Source organism: Pseudonaja textilis, chromosome 6 (assembly GCF_049901715.1).
Source record: "Pseudonaja textilis isolate UNSWEBS1 chromosome 6, rPseTex1.2, whole genome shotgun sequence".
NCBI classification, from domain to species: domain Eukaryota; kingdom Metazoa; phylum Chordata; class Lepidosauria; order Squamata; family Elapidae; genus Pseudonaja; species Pseudonaja textilis.
In genome coordinates, this window is record NC_141995.1 from 7,430,171 (window position 1) to 7,448,168 (window position 17,998).

The following is a 17,998-nucleotide window of genomic DNA, read 5'->3' on the forward strand; positions in this document are numbered from 1 at the left end:
AATTATGAAAATTCGGATATCGGTGACCATGTAGCTGCCTTATTATTTTGTCACTTATATTCAGCTAAACACAGAAAGCGTTCTCTGACGATCAACCAAGTTAACTTTATTGTAAAATCTGTACAAATGTTAAGAAAAGTACCTCAGATTTTTTTTTTTTAATTCCCTGCAATCAAGCAAAGAGTAAGACATAACTGAATTTCGTAAGTAATAGTGTGGCCTCCAAAACTAAAAAAAAAAAAGCAACATTAAGCGTTTATAGTGAGGTGATTATAAAATATTACTCGTTTTGAACAAAGCTATCACTAAATAATGAAAATATTCTGCCTGAAATTTTACCCTTTAAGGCCCACTGAATTCAGCCTTCATCAATTCTAAGCAATTATCCAGATATGCTGACTTCAACTCCCAGAATTAATGCTGAGATATCTGGGCATTAAAATTGAAACATCTGGAGAACATCCAAGATAAGGAAAGTGAGTTCAGTAAGTAGTAATTATTTCATCTATTGCTGCAAACCTCTCTTTTAAAAAAATGAAGGAGAAACAAGATAAAATACGATCTTACTTAGACAAACTGGAAAAACAGTCCAGAAACTGGTTCATAATGAATCTTTCAAATCTCTTTTTAAAATTCTCTAAGCTGCTGACTGTCAGAGCAGTGAATTATGTGAATTGGTAAACATTATAGAAAATATGTTATTTGTCTGCCTGGCATCCTCTGCCAGTAAACTTAATTAATCCACTCGGGGAAAAAAGCTGACCACATACTTTCTCAGTGTCATCCATACATTTTATAACAACCTCATTATTTACTATACCATACTTACCCTAAAAAGATTAGGTTTCCCTCAAATAATTTATTTTTAAAATGGTCATTTTTATATAGCTTTTATTAATTTTATAAGTAACTCAATATTCCTTCTACTTCCTATTTTCCATACAATACTGTGAAGTGAGTTGGGCTGAGAAAGTGACTGGCTTTTATGCCTGGTGATTGGCCCAAAGTCACCCAGTTTTTTATATCTAAGGCAGGATTAGGCTAGTTTCTAGGTGCCTTAGCTATTAGACCTATGGTCATCAAAGCTAGGAAGTTGTGTACAAGTTGGAGAACAGGGACTCTGCTGAAGAAGTGGAAGAGCGAAATTTGGCAAAGAGTATTTCTCTTTTACAGAGAAAGAGGTGTAAGTCACTGCTGCATTAACTTCATGAAGAAACCTGTGATGACCTGGGGCGTGGCACAAAGGCAACAGTCACATAAGTAAGAAGAGTCCCTTTAGTACCTCCAACTTTGCCCCCACTGTCCAGGTTACCTTCGGCTGGAGAAAAAAACTCTCCCAAGAACACTCTTTAAGTGGAGGAAATTCAGTACAAAAACAAAGTACAAACAAACTGTAAATAAAAATTCATACAAACCACGCCACGGTAATTAACTTGACAGGGCAGGAGAAGGAATTGCAGACTTGAAAGGCCAGCAAAACACACACAGTTGGGAAGACACCAGGAACCCAGATATGCCTCGACAATGCCAGATAATTCACGATTTGCTCTCAACGGTTTGCTGTGTTCAACTTCCCTTTTTAAACACTGTTCCTAGCTGCAGATAATGAAGGGAATCAGGGCCATTTCCTCCCCCGTAAGCAAGGTTGCTCCCTACAGGATGTCTTATTTTTGTGTTCCCTTTATTTTTTTGAGTAGTGTAGTTAAAACAATCAAGGTACAGATTTTAAGCTTACAGTATTAATGCAAAAGACACTTATCAGCTTCGACACATAATGCCATAGACAGATAGGCCTCTATATACTGTATGGGAATTATCCACATGGAAATTGGAAAGAAGGAAAGAAGAATTAGGGGTGACATGATAGCAGTATTCCAGTATTTGAGGGGCTGCCATAAAGAAGGGGGTCAACTTATTTTCCAAAACACCAGAACGCAAGACAAGAAACAATGGTTGGAAACTAATCAAGGAGAAAAGCAACCTGGAATTAATAAGAAACTTCCTAATAGTGAGAACAAGCTTTTTAAGATGAGACTGGACGCTCATGTGTCTGAAATAACATAGGTTCTCCTGCTTAAGTAGGGGGCTGGACTAGAAGCCCTCAAAGGTCGCTTCCAGCTCTATTCTATTCTATTCTATATTAGTAGACCAAAAAAGAGAAAAAAATGTAGATTTTGGGCTTATTCAGAGAAAGTGGAGAAAATTAATATATGTAGAAAAAAAGCTAAGGAAAAAGCAAAAAGAAAGAGAAAAAGAATGCAATTCCAATAACGTTGTTATGTTGGTATAGTAGATTTTGGAGACCTTCTAACATCAGCCTTCTGATTAAACTGACAAACTCAACACATTTCAAAATCACACGCTCAGATTGCTGAGCCACAATTACACTCCTGAAAGAAAGAAAAAGCACAAAATCCATTTAAATAGGACAAGAAATAAAAGAATGGATTTGTCCATAAAGTTGGTAAATGAGATCTCCAAGTGTACAATATATTGGTATGTGGTTGCAAAAGCTAAAACAACACTGAAGGATCAGATGCCTCGGAAATAATTGTTGGATGTAATAACACAACACCAAAGCTTCCTTACAAACTTAATGAAAAGAACTGGCTGAACTTTATTTTTGGAAGGGAGGAATGTTTGCCCTACACCCACGCAAAGAACATCTAGTAGCAGAATTTAGGAAAACCCAGAGAAATTACTGATTTTTCTCTCAGCTGTTCCTTGTAATGCGCAGGGTTTTAACATTTCAATCCAAAGAACAGCTTTATGGCAGGGGATCATATACGTATAACCTATATAGGAAAAATAACTGGATAATGAGAGCTTGATCAGATCAATCCAAAAAGCAAAGTGAGGTTTTAAGAAATAAACATAGGAAATCAAAGAGAATATCTATTGTTCTCTTTTCCAGTTTTAGCTTTGCTTCTATAATTTTCTAATTCTTTTAAAATGATTATTATACAATGCTCTTAAGTAACAATTGTCTTATTTATTTATTGGTTTTACTGGACTTTTGTATGTGACCCAGAGTCACTTTCAAGAGATGGATAGCCACATAGCTTTGATTAGTATATAAAAATAAATAAGTTGGATGTTAATTCACAATGCAACTCCTTTTATATCTCTTTGAAGAACCTCAATGCATCCAAAAGACTTAACTGTGGTCAGTCCCTGGGAAACTCTGAAGGATGTCTGGGTATGCAAAACAAGAAAGCAAAGGAAAGCGAGACTTTACATCTTGCTAGCTTTTCTCAGTGTCTCTTTTGGCAAGCACAAAGTGCGCAACGTTTTACTTTGTGCAATTCACATTCTCTCTCCCTGTACAGGATGGATACTCGGTTATCTATGTTGGGTGATCAAACACAGAGATATACCACTGCTGCACCGTGAATAAACATGTCACAATTTATACTGAGCCCCTTAATAAATTGAACTGTGGTGCTTCACAATTCATTTGTCTACCAATTCAAACAGGATAAAACTGGAGGAGACTGAAGGGAAGCTTTCGGAAGACATTTCAATGCAAGGATGGAATCCTACAGAAAATATTTACGGGAAGGAAGTAGACAAAACAATGCAGCTAAGACAGAGAGAGGAAGGAAGGAAGGAAGGAATCACAGACAAAAGGAATGGGGAGAAAGGCTAATTAAACAGAAAACAACAGAAATTGTTTCAAAGTCGAAGCAATGCAAGAAACTACTAAGGAGTCAAATAAAACTTACTCAGGACACTTTCCAGAAACACATACTAACTGCAGGCTTTTATGACTGCATAAACAGACTTAAAATCTCCCTGTGTTTTATTTGCACTTACTTCCCTATTTACAACTGTAAACTGAGACCATGAGATTCAGACCTATTCAAGGAACAAGAAATCTGTTTTATAACTTTCCACTGGATTACTTAAAGTAATTTCTTGTAAAGTTAAACCCTTTTCATGGGTAGCCAGTTGTTATGTTAATCACCCAGGTTAAATCCAGGACTGAGACAGCAAACTCTGAATGTATTGTGATCTGAAAAGATGTATTCTTATCTTGGCATAAGAGAACCTGAGAAACAGATGCTGATTTCCTGTTAAAAAACCAGCAGTGAAATGAAAACGCACCAGCCTTTCAGAAGGAAACCCTGAAAATGGCGATTGACAAGAGTTGAAAAGGAACTAGAAAAGGAAAGACAGCAAATGAGATATTCACATAACAGAAGCATGCGGCTACTGAAGTCATTTAAACGGAAATGTGAAATGTTTTTTTTTTTTAAACTGAAATGTACAAGATAGATGTGCAAAAAGTTACCTTAATGCAGTAAACATTCAATGCTCCTGTATTCTCTATATGCAACTAGAGAAAACAGAGTAAAACTACAAAAATCACATCTTACATCTTTAAGCATCAACCTTTACTTAGATCATTATGTGCCTTTCTCTATTTAGGAGGGGCTACATTAGAAATATTTAACAGAGAATTGTATGAAACTTATGGTATTAAAGATACCTTATTACAACCCTTTGATTCTTGATACTGAAATATGTAGTACTGCATTGCATCCTTAAAAAAAAAAAAGTTCCAGAAGCTTTCTAAAGAACAGAGGAAGTGGCTGAAGTTATTTTTAATTTTTCAACTAAAGAAGTCAGGTTTCCGAATGTCCACTACTGATGTGATTGGGGATACTGGCCAACAGTGGGTAAGGAGTGGCAAACTGCAGATGAACACAGTTTGCTAGCTTGTCTGGCATAGAAATTTAACCAGGCTAGTAGCCTGTCACTGAAGGCCTTGTAGACTACCACATTTATAAATCAGTTTAAATACTTATATAGGTAGTCCTTGACTTACAACAGTTACAATGGCACTGAAAACAGTGACTTATGACTGTTTTTCAGTTACGGCCTTTGAGCATCCCCAGGGTCATGTGATCAAAATTCAGATGCTTGGCAACTGGTTCATATTTATGACCCTTGCAGTGTCCCAGGGGTCATGTGATCCCCTTTTGCGACCTTTCATTACACTGAAATTCCTTATCCTACCAACTTGGATACATTAACCAGCTACGCAACTGGTTATTTCAACACATGCCAAGTTTCATCACAAAGAACAGTCTTGCCAAATTAGAACAACAACAACAACAAAAACCATCCATACTAATCAGGCAGCCTCTTTAAAAGCTTCCAAGAACAATTCTCTGGATTGTCGATGCCATTTTATAATCACAAATATTGTTCCCAAATATGGGCTTGGACAGTTGTCATTATGGGTTGCGGCCACCGATAAGATTCAAGGATGTACTGCTCTCATTACAAGCCTTAACAATAAATATAATCAATCGACTTAAAATTCAGTTTTCCATGAAAACACTAACAAAAGATCCTCTATAACAGAGGTAAAGCACTACGGCCCCTTCATGACTTGTGGACTTCAATTCCCAGAATTCTGGGAGTTGAAGTCCAGAGGTCACAAAGGGGCTATAGTTCCCCAATCTTGCTCTATGACGAAGGTTCAGAGTGACTTTAAGGCCATGATCTTGGTTAAATAAAGGTAAAAGTAAAGGTTACCCCTGTCTAGACATATCCGACTCTAGGAGGTGGTGGTCATCTCCTTTTCTTAGCCAAAGGAGATGGCATTGCCCGAAGATGCTTCTGTGGTGATATAGCCAGCATGAGGCACAAAGGACACTGTTACCTTCCCACCGAAGTGGTACCTATTAATCTACTCACATTTGCCTGCTTTCAACCTGCTAGGTGGGCAGGAGCAAGTAACGGGAGCTCATCCCATCACCTGGCACTTGGGTCTTGAACCCCGGTTGTCAGCTTTCCAGCTGACAAACTCAGGGTCTTTAACTGCTTAGTCATCTCACACACACACACACACACACACACATTCACACACCATGGTTAAATACACAGCCCCTTTAACAAACTCAAGATGCGGTAACCTATTGTCAGCAAGCAGGGAGTAAGAGATTAGCAGAGTAAGAGATTAGCAAGAATAAATGGCTTTTCTATCAGGTACTGGAGCCAGGATATTGAAGGAGCTGGCATGGAATGATTGATGGATGAATGTGAATTTTATCAGGGCTGCAGCTATGTTTATTGTTTAAAACAGTCTTTTTTTAGCGTAGTGTGATTTCATCTGTTCATTACTCAAAAGTCCTTCTGGAACGTGGACAGCTATATAAATTTATTAAACAAATGAATAAGGAGCATTAATTACGGTTGACAGGAAGGCAATGTTCTGCCCCCAGCCTTGCGCGATTCAAAAACAGAATAACAGAGTTGGAAGGGACTTTAGAGGTCTTCTAGTCCAACCCCTTGCTCAAGCAGGAAACCCTTTAATGTTTCAGACGAATGGTTGTCCGTTCTCTTAATCACAGAAAACCAGGTCTCATTTGAAGAGGTATGAAAAGCATACCCAGATTACAGCGTTGTGTCTCTAAATGTAAAAACAAAAATTCGTATCAGTAAGTAGAAACGTTTAATGCTTCATTTGCAATTTCTGAATCTTCTAACTCCAGTCCAAATATTTAAATTTCTAAAGCAAATACAAAAAATGTTAGTTATGGGAAACTTCGGCAAAAGAATTTGACAGCTGTACCCCGAACTCATCTTATGCCAGTTGCCGCAATTCCATCATTCTTGTGGAAGATCAGGGATAATTTCTTTTTATTTGGAGAATGCAGATTGCTAAGCCAGGGATTTAGAAAAGGGGAAAGGGGGGCAGGGGGGAGGTCATGTCAGCATATTCAAGAAAATTTTGGATTCCACAAAGTCTGAGTTGATCACAAAGAAGATGCCCAGCCCTAAGTTGGCTCTTTTTCCACGCAGAAAATAATATTATCAGCTGTCACTTCATTGTTGATATTTGCTGCAGTTTAATGATTACATTAAAAGGCTAACAAATCATTTTTCCATCCAATATATACTTGTAGAGAATAAGGAAGATGACTTGGCAGAAATGTGCAGGAACTGTTACTTAAGCAAAAGGGACTGAAAAAATGTTTAAGTCTAGAGCAATGAGGTAACATTCAGAAGTGACTGAGCTCAGCCCTGATTCACTGGAATATAAGAAGGAGAAGATGTCGCACAATCAAACTTGCAAGATTGTGTTACTATTACCAATTTCAATAAAAGGAAGCTTACTTTTCCTCTGGAATTGAATTGCTGGCTGGTCTGACAATATAGGGACATAAATACAGGAGGTTCTCGACTTAGGATCACAACTGAACACAAAATCTCTGTTGCTAAGCGAGACAGTAGTTAAAGTGAGTTAGGCCCCATTTTATTGCCAGAGTTGTTCAGTGACTCATGGCAGTTAAGTAACATAGTTAAGTGACTCTGGCTTCCTCATTGACTTTGCTTGTCAGAAGGTCACAAAAGATGATCACGGGACAATGCAACTGTCATAAATATGAACCAACTGGTCAAAGGTCTGAATTTTGGTCATGTGACTGCAGGGATGCTGCAATGGTTATTTAAATGTGAAAAATGGTCATAAGTCACTTTTTCAGTGCCGTTGAAGCTTCAAACGGACACTAAAACGAAAAGTTGTTATGCTGATGACTATCTATAGTAGTGATGGCTAACCTTTTCGTCATCGCGTGCCGAAAGTGCGTGTGCCTGCACCCATAATGCAATGCGCACGCAACCCTCTGCACATGCACACACATCTCCTGCGCATGCATGCGTGGCACATATCTGACAATCAGCTGGCTGGTGGGGGGTGCACGCATACGCAGTGGATCTGTTCCGGGTGACGGCTCACGTGCCGGCAGAAATGGTTCTGTGTGCCACTTCCGGCACCCCTGCCATAGGTTCACCATCATGGATCTATAGTTTCCAAGACTTCTGGTGATGATACAAACTGAAAATGGGTTCCTTGAGGCTCACATATATATTCACGCAGAAAATTGCAGAAGTCATTCAAGTATCATGGATGGATGGATGGATGGATGTTTTCCAGGAGCCTGAAAATGACTTTCATGAATACCAACTACAAGTAACTGAAGTTGGTTACGCTGAATTTCTAAGCCAAAATCGCCCAGCAATTTTCCATGGCTTGAACTTAGGCTTCTTGGTCCAATTCCAACATCTTAACTATGCTATTACATTAGCTCTCATCACATCAATGTGAGTAAATATTTTACCAGTGTTTTGGGGGATTTTAAAACTGTAGGGAAGAAATAGTGACTAAGCTGAATGTTACCTTCTTCCACCAAGCTAAATCTTGATTTTTGCAAGAAACTGTCTTTCTGTTGCAGATGAAGGTGTTTAAAGAACGTGGTAAATTTCTTAATACTCTACAAAACTGGTTTTGACCTTGGTAGGAAATATTTTTCTCAAAATAAACAAAGTAAGCAGATCTCCAAAGCTCCAACCTGATCTTGTTTATTATAAGTAATGTCTTGCAGGCATCCTATTAGCTTGATTCAGGGACTTCTGTATATACTTTGTAGTCATAACATGAACACCCAAATAAGCCCTTCCTTTCTCAGTGATGTGTAAGATAGGACAGTTGTTCTAGAAATGCAACATAGCTTCAAGCAGTGAGAAGTTATTTTGGCTACACAGCTTAGTCAGCTATCAAAAAAATGCACAATGTGGTTCTTATTCTGAAATGTTAGCACATACAGAAGCTCAGCAGGACTGCCCCGGCCTTTAGAAGAAAAGGGTTTAAACTCTGGAATGTCATATTTATAAAAACTCTTGATTTCTTGATCATCCAGCGCAGCCCATTTGGCTTAAAGCTTCAATTCTTATCTGTGATAAAGATTCTGATCTAGCTCAGGTATGGCAAAGAATCCTTGGCAAGTTCTATAAAGCCAAATGCTAAATAAATCCCTGGAAAGTTGTGATTTATTGCCAAGCTCCAGTATAAGATCATGTGAATAACTTCATTCACCTTTTAATTGAATCCACTTTAATTCATTTCTCTTTTACAGTATCAAACAAACTCAGAAAAGTGGGTTGAATGCATCATAGTTTTTAGATTGCAGATTTTTTTTTAAAAAAAACCCTGCCTTTTTGATGTAAGCTGCCCATACTCGCTTCAAAGCAAACTATAATTTAATAAATATAATTTTATAAATAATTCAAGGCAATAAACATACCTATTACTCATTCCTCCTCCTGTTTTCCACAACAACCCTGTAAAGTGAGTCGGGCTGAGACAGAGGGACTAGCCCAGGGGTGTCAAACTCAAGGCCCACGGCCTGTGAGGTGCTTAAATCTGATCTGGAAATATTAAGGGACCAGCCTGCGGTGCCTCTGGCGGCTAAATAGAGCCGCATGATCCCCCCCCTTGTTTTCACCTTCCTGCGGCACTCTGGCCAAAGAGTGGACAAAAATGGGCCGAAAACAGGTTGAAAAATAGGCCCAAAACAGGCAGGAAACGGACCAAAAAACAGGCCCAAAATGGGCCACGCAGCCTATTTTCAGCTGGCAGAGTGCTGCAGGAAGCCAAAAACAAGGCGCATGGACCCCCGTGTCCCATTTTGGCTGGTAGGGTGCTGCCATCCCACCCACCCTCTTCTGCTCCCCCGGCCCGCAGAGGAGAACTACACTGCTGATCCAGCCCTCGAAGAAATCCAGTTTGACACCCCTGGACTAGCCCTAAGTCACCAAGCTGGCTTTCATGGTTAAGGCGGGACTAGAACTCACAATCTCCTGGTGGTCGACCCAAAGTCATTGAGACAGCTTTCATGACTAAAACAGGATTATAACTCTCAGTCTCCTTAACTACTGCAAACTAACTAGCTCTCTTGTAATAAATATGGGTATCACAAACACAAAATTTGGTCTTGTTGTTTTCAAAATATTCTTGATAAATTAAATGTATCTTAGGTTAATTGCCAAGCACATTTCGTATTTCTCTCTATTTGCCATTGGAGGGATTTTAACTTGAAAAGTAAGCAGCCAATGAATTTGTCATTAAAATCCTTCATTCTGATGTTCTCAATGGTAAGGAAGACATCATGGAATAAGATCTACAAAAGTAGTGCTAAATGTGATTAACCAATGCATCTTATGCAATATTTATTTCTTCGATGGGTAGAAACTGTTAGAACCTTTCTCTGTTCTTTGTCCAGATCATAAAGTTACAACTGATAGAATACTATCATATAATTGTCTTCTTGTTTGATTGTTTAATGTCGCTATGATTTTTTTTTTTCCAGGAGAAGAAACCATGCAAGAAGCTTCTGTTATATCAAGGCATATGACAGGAATTTTTTCAAACCATATTTTGTATATATAGAAAATCCACTGAATAGATTTATTTGTAGCTAGAGGGAGGGAAGCATTCCTGGATTTTAATGAATTTAGGATAACGCGCAAGTCTTACCAGGTGATGAATCTGGACTAATTCTAAGATTCTCATATGTTGAGATTTGCAGTACTGTTACTGCCTAAATTTTTTGTATATGTATGTTTTTATCCTTCTGCTACACAGGACAGTGTTTCTAAATTCAATTATGCAAACTATTTTGGTCAATGAAATTTAGAAAAAGAATTCGGGATAAGACCTCTAATGGATTGTTTGACAATGCTGAGGAGTTTCTTCATTTCCTTAACTAGAACAATTATAATCGCTTAAGATATAAAACAACACACACATGCTGTGAAAGCAAAAATGTTAGATAACAAGCATGCTTTATTTTTAAACATGATTTATTTTTGGAAATAAACCTGCTGGCAATTATAAGTGGGGGCACTTATGTAATTGAAAATCTAACTAAGCTAAATCAACAGGGAACCGAGAAAATAAAATTTCAAGAACACGTCCCCCCCAACCCCCGTGCATTCTTTCTTAGACAATTTAAATAATTCAAATAAAAGCAGTTGTGTGTTGCCATATGTTACGCCCACAAGAACTATCTTTAACATCTTCCTGGGAATTGCAGGGTAGGTTTTTGTCACTATGCAGCAATTTGTTCTTTTAAAGAAACCACTGCCAACTTGAAGATTCAGTCTCAAATTTCCAATGAAATCCAATAATAATCCAGAATCTTATGAGCACATAACCCCAATACTGGTGTACAACCACAGCCAGATCAACTCCAGAGACCATCCAGAGAAGATATATATATAATACATATATATATATATATATATATGCCATATATATATATATATATATATATATATTATATTTTATTGTTTATAAAATACTTGATTCCTCTCCTTCCAAATATATATATATATATATTTTATTGTTTATAAATACTCCTGTTCTCCCCTCACCTCCCTTATAACCACAAAAACTCTGGAAAACAGGATTAGAAACTCAGTTTCTCTCTGTTATTTCAGGAGGTTTTACCAGTAATTTCCAGCACCGACTCAAAATTAACTTAAAACACCTGAATTTAAAACAAAAACAAGAAAGAATTGCATGTTTGCATCTCCTGTTTGTTAAGAGCCCAAAACAAAATAAGCTGCATTCCTCATTCTTAATTCCAGATTTATTTGCTGATTGCATTTCCATTGTCAGTCCCAAGGCGTCAAAGAAGTTTCTCACAATTTCAAGGTGTTGAGACTTAAGGGGCCAAAAGGAAGTGTTTATATATAGCAATGTTACTGTTTTATTTTTAATCAGGAGGGTAAAACGCAGCATAGCAGCCCTAGGCTACGAGCTCCACCCCTTTTCAAACATGGCTGCCACCTCACTCCGGGTGGATAAGGGGCGGGGCTTAGTTCACCAGGCCATGTGGTAGCTGTCATCTGCTTGATCTTGGCTTGTTTGTCTGGTGTGGACCCTTGCTGTTGGGTTTGAGCAAGCCAAAATCGAACAATGTTTGTCAGATGTTACATCTTTTCTATCCTCCTCTATGGAGGGGAGAGTTGGTCTCTGACAGAAAGCCACTTGAAGAGACTGGAAGCATTTGAAATGGGGATTTAACAGGCGGCTGTCACGTATAAGTTGGGTTGACAAAATCAGAAATGAGGAGGCGATAAGCCACATGGGAAAACCAAGGGAAATCATCTAATCATCTGTAGGAAGTTATCACCCACCCCTTTCCTAGAAAAAATGAAATATCCTAGGAAATATTAAAAAGGCAGACTATTTCCCCTAAAAAGAGTAGAAACCCAGAAGCAGAAACTCACCTCAGAAGCAGAAACTCAGCCCCCGCCCACCTTTATAATGGGCCATTACTCTGGCCTAGGCCAGCCTATTTTACATAACAAAGATCTACTCCAGGTAGAGCCATAATAGGAATTGCCCAAAGCCCTTTCATTACATCATCATCCAGCAAGGCTCAACCAAGCCTGGGACTCAGGACAGCCTAAAGAGTTGCCCCTGCATGGCCCCATGGGAGTCTGACAACCAATCAGAACACAAGCTCAAATTCAAATCTCAACAGAGGGTATAAAACCTGGGCATTCTCAGCTTCTCAGCCCTTCTTTGGAGCTCCAAGCCATGTGGCCCTGTCCACCATTAAACCATCTTTCCAAGCAACCGCCATGTTTCCAGTGTCTTTCTTCCCCATTTGGAACTGAACCCACAAAGCTATTTCTTCCAACACATCAAAACCATTAAAAAGCGAAAGTTAGAATATTTTGGACATGGGAAGCGACACCCGGAAAAATATGGCACCTTTCACTTAATCCTCCAAGGAAAGATTTAAGGCAAAGGAGGTCCAGGTCCACATCAGGGCTTCCAAATCTAAGGGACCGGTTTGGACAAAACTGAGCAGCACTTTTTCCTGCAGCTGTTGATAAAAATAGGATCGAGAACAGCATCGTCAATGCCCGATGATGGATAGGGCACAAGAAGAAGAAAATAAAACAATAATACTAATCTACAGCACAGAGTGAAGGGCTTGTCTTGCCCTTCCCTGTCTGAGAACAACAATTTTAAAAGCAATCAATCTGCACATGTTAGAGTATAGACCGGTTGTGTTTTATGGCACAATATTAAAAACGGATCAATATACACTACAGGTAGGCCTCACTTACAACAGGTCGTTTAGCAACCGTTCCAAGTTGCAACGGCACTGAAAACAGTGACTTAGGACAGTTTTTCATATTTATTACCATTGCAGCATCCCTCTGGTCACGTGATCAAAATTAGGAAGTTTGGCAACTGATTCATATGATGCAGTGCCGATGGGGAAAGCTAGATTTCACTTAACAACTGTGTTACTAACTTAACCACTGCAGTGATTCACTTACCGACAGTGGCATGAAAAAGGCCGTAAAATGGGGCAAACCCCACTTAGTATAACTGTCTCACTTAGCAACAGAAATTCCGGGCTCAATCATGGTCATAAGTCGAGGACTACCTGTAGTCATCGACTTACAATTACAATCAGAATTCCCACTGCTAATCAAGGTGATTCTTAAGTGACTTACACCCAATGTTAAGACCATTTTTGCCATTGGTTGTTAAACACATTATAGCAGTTGGTCAGTGAAAGACATGGTCGTTAAGCTAATTGAAAGCTGACTGGGAAGTTTGGAAGACCTGACCTCAGGATCCTACAACTGTCCAAATTTTTAATCACATGACTGTGGGGTTGCTGCAATGGTCATAAGTGCAAGGACCAGATGTCACTTTTTTTTTAAAAAATACAGCTGTAACTTCAAATGGTCACAAAACAAATGGTGGTAAGCCAAAAACTCCTGTAAACTCACTTGTATGCACAAGTTATATTTTTTCAGCTTGCAGCAATCAAATGTGGTTAGACTGCACTACTTCAGTTCTCACCACTAGCCAGGATAGCAACAGATCATCAGAGTTCAACATGGTGGTGACCTTACCATCAGTTTTCACTAAATTTGTCTTTTTCAATGAAGCGCTATATGAATTGTTTAGCCTTGAAGCCCCTACCCCTCTCCAGGATATCCCTTGGCATTTATCCTTTAAGTGGTAATTCATTTTCCTAATGTCTTTTACCACAATTATAATGTCTCCACTCCTGTAGAGATTAAGTTTCTGCTTTTGAACCAGAAAACCAAATGGGGGGGGACCCCATAGGCTGTACATATGTTTGTCCTAGTCATGACTATTTGGGCATAAAACCTTCAAATTAATAGAGCCAACTTTTCAAATTTTGGAACTGATACCAATGCTAGATAGTAGTTAGAAAAATTGATTTAATAAATAAGGATACCCCAACATATTTATTATTCCATTGGTTTAATAAAATTCATAATGTATTACTACTTGTGTGCCATTTTGGGAGTAAACCCTCCTTAATAGATGCTGCTTCCTCAAAAGTTAACATAAAGAAAATTTAGTAAGGACTGTTATTTATGGTTAAAGATATATTCACGAGTTCAAGGCAACATATATAACTCCTCAACAACTCCGTAAGGGGTGCAACAATCTTTAATAGATGTATTCCCAGCATTTCTCAAAGGTCAATAATGGAAGTAGGGACATCATTTTTATTAGCACAGTTGTAAAATTTCTCTCCAAAGAGAATTAAAAAAAAAACCCACCCTAAAATACAATCTCCATTCCATTGCAATCTAAAGCAAAATACAAAATTCTGAGAATGTACATCATATTACGGTAAAGAAAAGCCACACAAGTTGCATTTCCTCTAGATATTCTAGAAAGACCCAGCAAAGCTGTTAAGAGCCACACCACTGCTTTCTAAATTTAGATACTTTTTTTTTTTTAAAGGATTTTCATTTTAACTAGATGGCAAACCTGCTTCTCGCTACGGACAGAATTTTTGTCAAAGATCATTAAGAAAAAAACGGAACAATGCAACCACACAGCTGCCATCCAGAGCCAGTCTGTAAAAGGAAGAGGAAGGCCATCTCCATATCACAGCCCCAACTGGGTTAAGCTGTCAATCTGGATCTCAAAAGGCCAAAACCCAGACAATACACACACGTACACAAAATGTTTCTAAACTGGGCATCTCCTCCATCTGAAAACAAAACGAAATCCCACCAGGGTGGCTGTAAAGACCCTTGCAAAGAAAAGATGATTGATTACAGGACCCCTGGATTCCCTTGACAAGGGTGGGAGGGAGATGTCATCCCATTTTATGGCTGCAAAAGGAGACCCCTGGGGAGACACCCAGCTGCTGTTGAGTGGAGATGGGGAGGGGGGAACGACAGGGGGAAGCCAAGACATAAAGCGGGGAGGCATGCTGAAAACCTCCCATTATCCTGCCCCAATTTAACTGCAGGGAGTTCATTTATTTAGATTTATCGGCTACCCAACTCCAGTTGACACAAGACACTTTTAACACATGCACCCCACACCCACATATACACCCCTACCCTTATGGATCACTGAAGATCACCCCCACAGGGCACCCCAAAACAAGGACTATCCTCTCCCACCCACCCAAATTTGGGGCTATCTAGGAAATTTTTTAAAAAAATATTAATTTAAAAAAAAAACACTTTAAACTTTTTTCAAAGCACTTTGGGAGGGGGGAGGCAACTTACCCATCCCCCTCTTTTCCCAAGTAGGGGTCTTTGAATCCTCTCCTCAATAGCCCCCTCCCCAATATCCTAGCCCTCTCAATGGTGTCCATTTACTGGAGGGGGAGAGAGAAAGGCCAGCCAAGGCACCCCACTTCCTTTTTCTCCTCCTACCCTCAAAATCAATAATATACATTTTATAAAAACACTTTTTCTCCCCCAGGAGCTGGACAGGAAGAAGAAAAGAAGGAAAGCAGGACGGAAAAGAGGGAGGAAGGAAGGAAGGAAAGGAGGGAGGAAGGAAAGGAGGGAGGGAGGAAGGAAAGGAGGGAGTGAGGACCGGGCCGGGGAAGCAGTCCGGAGCAGGGGGAAAGAGCCACAAACGGGCCGAGAAGAGCCTGGCCGGCGGCCCCACCGAGCTCCCCTCACGCCTTCCTCGGCCACGGGCGGAGGCTCTTCGCGCTGCCTTCCGCCCGAGGCCCGGCCAAGCTCGCGGTTGTTCCCCGCCGGCAAGGCCGCCGGAGCCTGAGGCGATTCCGCCGCCGGAGGACGCGTCTCGGGCACTTACAACAAGAAGCTCATGATGGCGGCGGAGCAAGAGCGGCTGCCTCGGCGCGGCTCCCAATGGCAGGCGGCCGCGGCGGGCGAAAGAGGAGGAGGAAGAGGAGGAGGAGGAGGAGGGAAGGCGGGCGGGCCTCCGCCGTCCGGAGCCGCCTCTGCTGGCCGCGCCTCCCCTGGCAGGGCTGGGGCCCGCCAGCTCCCGCCCTAACCAGGCGGGCAAGGGTGGGCACGATGGGAGTTGTAGTCCGACGCGCCTAGAGGGAGGAGATGGTTTGCCTGCCTTGCGGGCCGGTGGAGGGTCCTTTTTTATATTTGCTCTGATGTTTCGGCGCCTCTCGGGCCTTCCCGGCTGCAGGTGCTATTCAACAGGTGCCTGCTTGCCAACACCCCCATCCCTCTCTCTCATTATCTACTATACCTATCTATCTACCGCTATTATCTACCTACCGATCCATCCATCTGTCCAATATATCAATCTATCCTATCTTTTTCTACCATCTATCAACCTGTATCATCCATCATCCATCCCTCTATCTCTACCATCTACCTGTCTACCTATTAGCTAGCTATTCATCCATCCATCATTATCGTCTATGAACTTGTATCATCCATCTATCATCTATCATCTCTATCCTCTCTACCATCTACCTATGTATCTACTGTCTATTATCTGCCTCCTTTTTATCCATCCATCCATCCACGCATCCATCATCTATCTCCTGCCTTTATTATTTTTATAATATAAATTTATTTTTTAAAATAAATGTGGTGAACGTACATGGTACTCCTTCCTGTCCCCCCCCAACAACAACCCTGTGAGGTGGGCTGGGGGGGAGAGAGAGAGAGAGAGAGAGAGAGAGTCATCCAGCCAGCTTTTAGACCATGCCTAAGATGGAACTAGAACTCACTGTCTCCTGGTGATCAGCCCAAAGACACCCAGCTGACTTTCATGCCTAAGGTGCAACTAGAACTCATCAACTCCCACTTTCTAGCCTGGTGCCTTAACCATTAGACCAATTTTGCAACACCTAGGAGAACTGCTTAGGTGGGTTGCTTGATTATTGTTGCCAGAGAGGTAGTTATTCCTTGAACTTCGCATTTAGGTTTTACTCTAGTCTATAAGCTGCCTGGAGTCATGAGTCAAGTTGCCACATAAATTTTCTTAATAAATAATAGACGAAATGTTATGACCTTCTGAGAGGTCATTGCTTTATGGTGCAATGTCACTATGTACTTGAGTACACATGGGTGATGCAAGTAGATAAATTGTATGATGATTCCATATTTCATCATTTGCCACCCACTGTGTGGGTCCAACTCACCTCAGTGTTGTGGGGAAAATAGGAGGAAGTCATGTTGCATATGTTTCCTGCCTTTAATTATTTGTAAAAATAATAAAGGTGGGATGCAAGTAAATAAAATAAAAAATCCCCAAGGTCAGATGGTTTGTGTAATGCCTTCCAACCCATGGTTGGTTTGCTTCAGATGTTCTTTGTGGGCTAATCCAATGAAGCACCTGGGGAATGCTTAGTTGTGGACAACCTCAGATGATGCACTCTTGCTACTGCTGAGAATCCAGAACCAATGGTCCAGTGCCCTTCCCCAGATTCATCTGCTACTTCTGAGGATGTACAAGAGCTTTTGGAAAGAAAATACTCATGATCAACAGGATCAACTTTATGCAGGTCAGGTGGCAGTAGTGTCTCAGAGTCCCTACAGAGAGTGGTAAGGACAGCCGAGAAGATCATAGGAAGCTCGCTTGCTGTTATTCAGGATACTGCTTATAAGCGCTATGTGCTTAGAGCTCGCAGCATTGTTAGAGATCACACATCCACTTCAGTCTCTGGGAGGAGGTTTCGAAGTATCTACCGTGTAGCAGGACTACCAGATTCTCTAACAGCTTTGTTCCCTATGCCATCCATCTGGTAAACTTGCAAAATTTGTTGCCTTTTTCTCATCCAGACTAGACTATATTGTTTCTCTGTGTCATGTACGTGGGTATATGCATAATTTTGTATTATTTATTTTGTCATGTTAATGTAGTATATAAAATAGACTTCCT

The 17,998-nt window shown here is 40.2% G+C and overlaps 1 protein-coding gene across 1 annotated transcript in view; it reads right to left on the reverse strand.

Moving 5' to 3' along the window:
- Positions 1-16,110, reverse strand: part of MOB1B (MOB kinase activator 1B) — a 39,802-nt gene extending 23,692 nt beyond the window's left edge. The window contains exon 1 of the mRNA XM_026717123.2: positions 15,944-16,110. Within this exon, the coding sequence (XP_026572908.1) occupies positions 15,944-15,957 (14 nt within the window). The 5' untranslated portion in view covers positions 15,958-16,110. The remainder of the gene's footprint in view (positions 1-15,943) is intronic.
- Between the last annotated feature and the right edge of the window lie 1,888 nt (positions 16,111-17,998).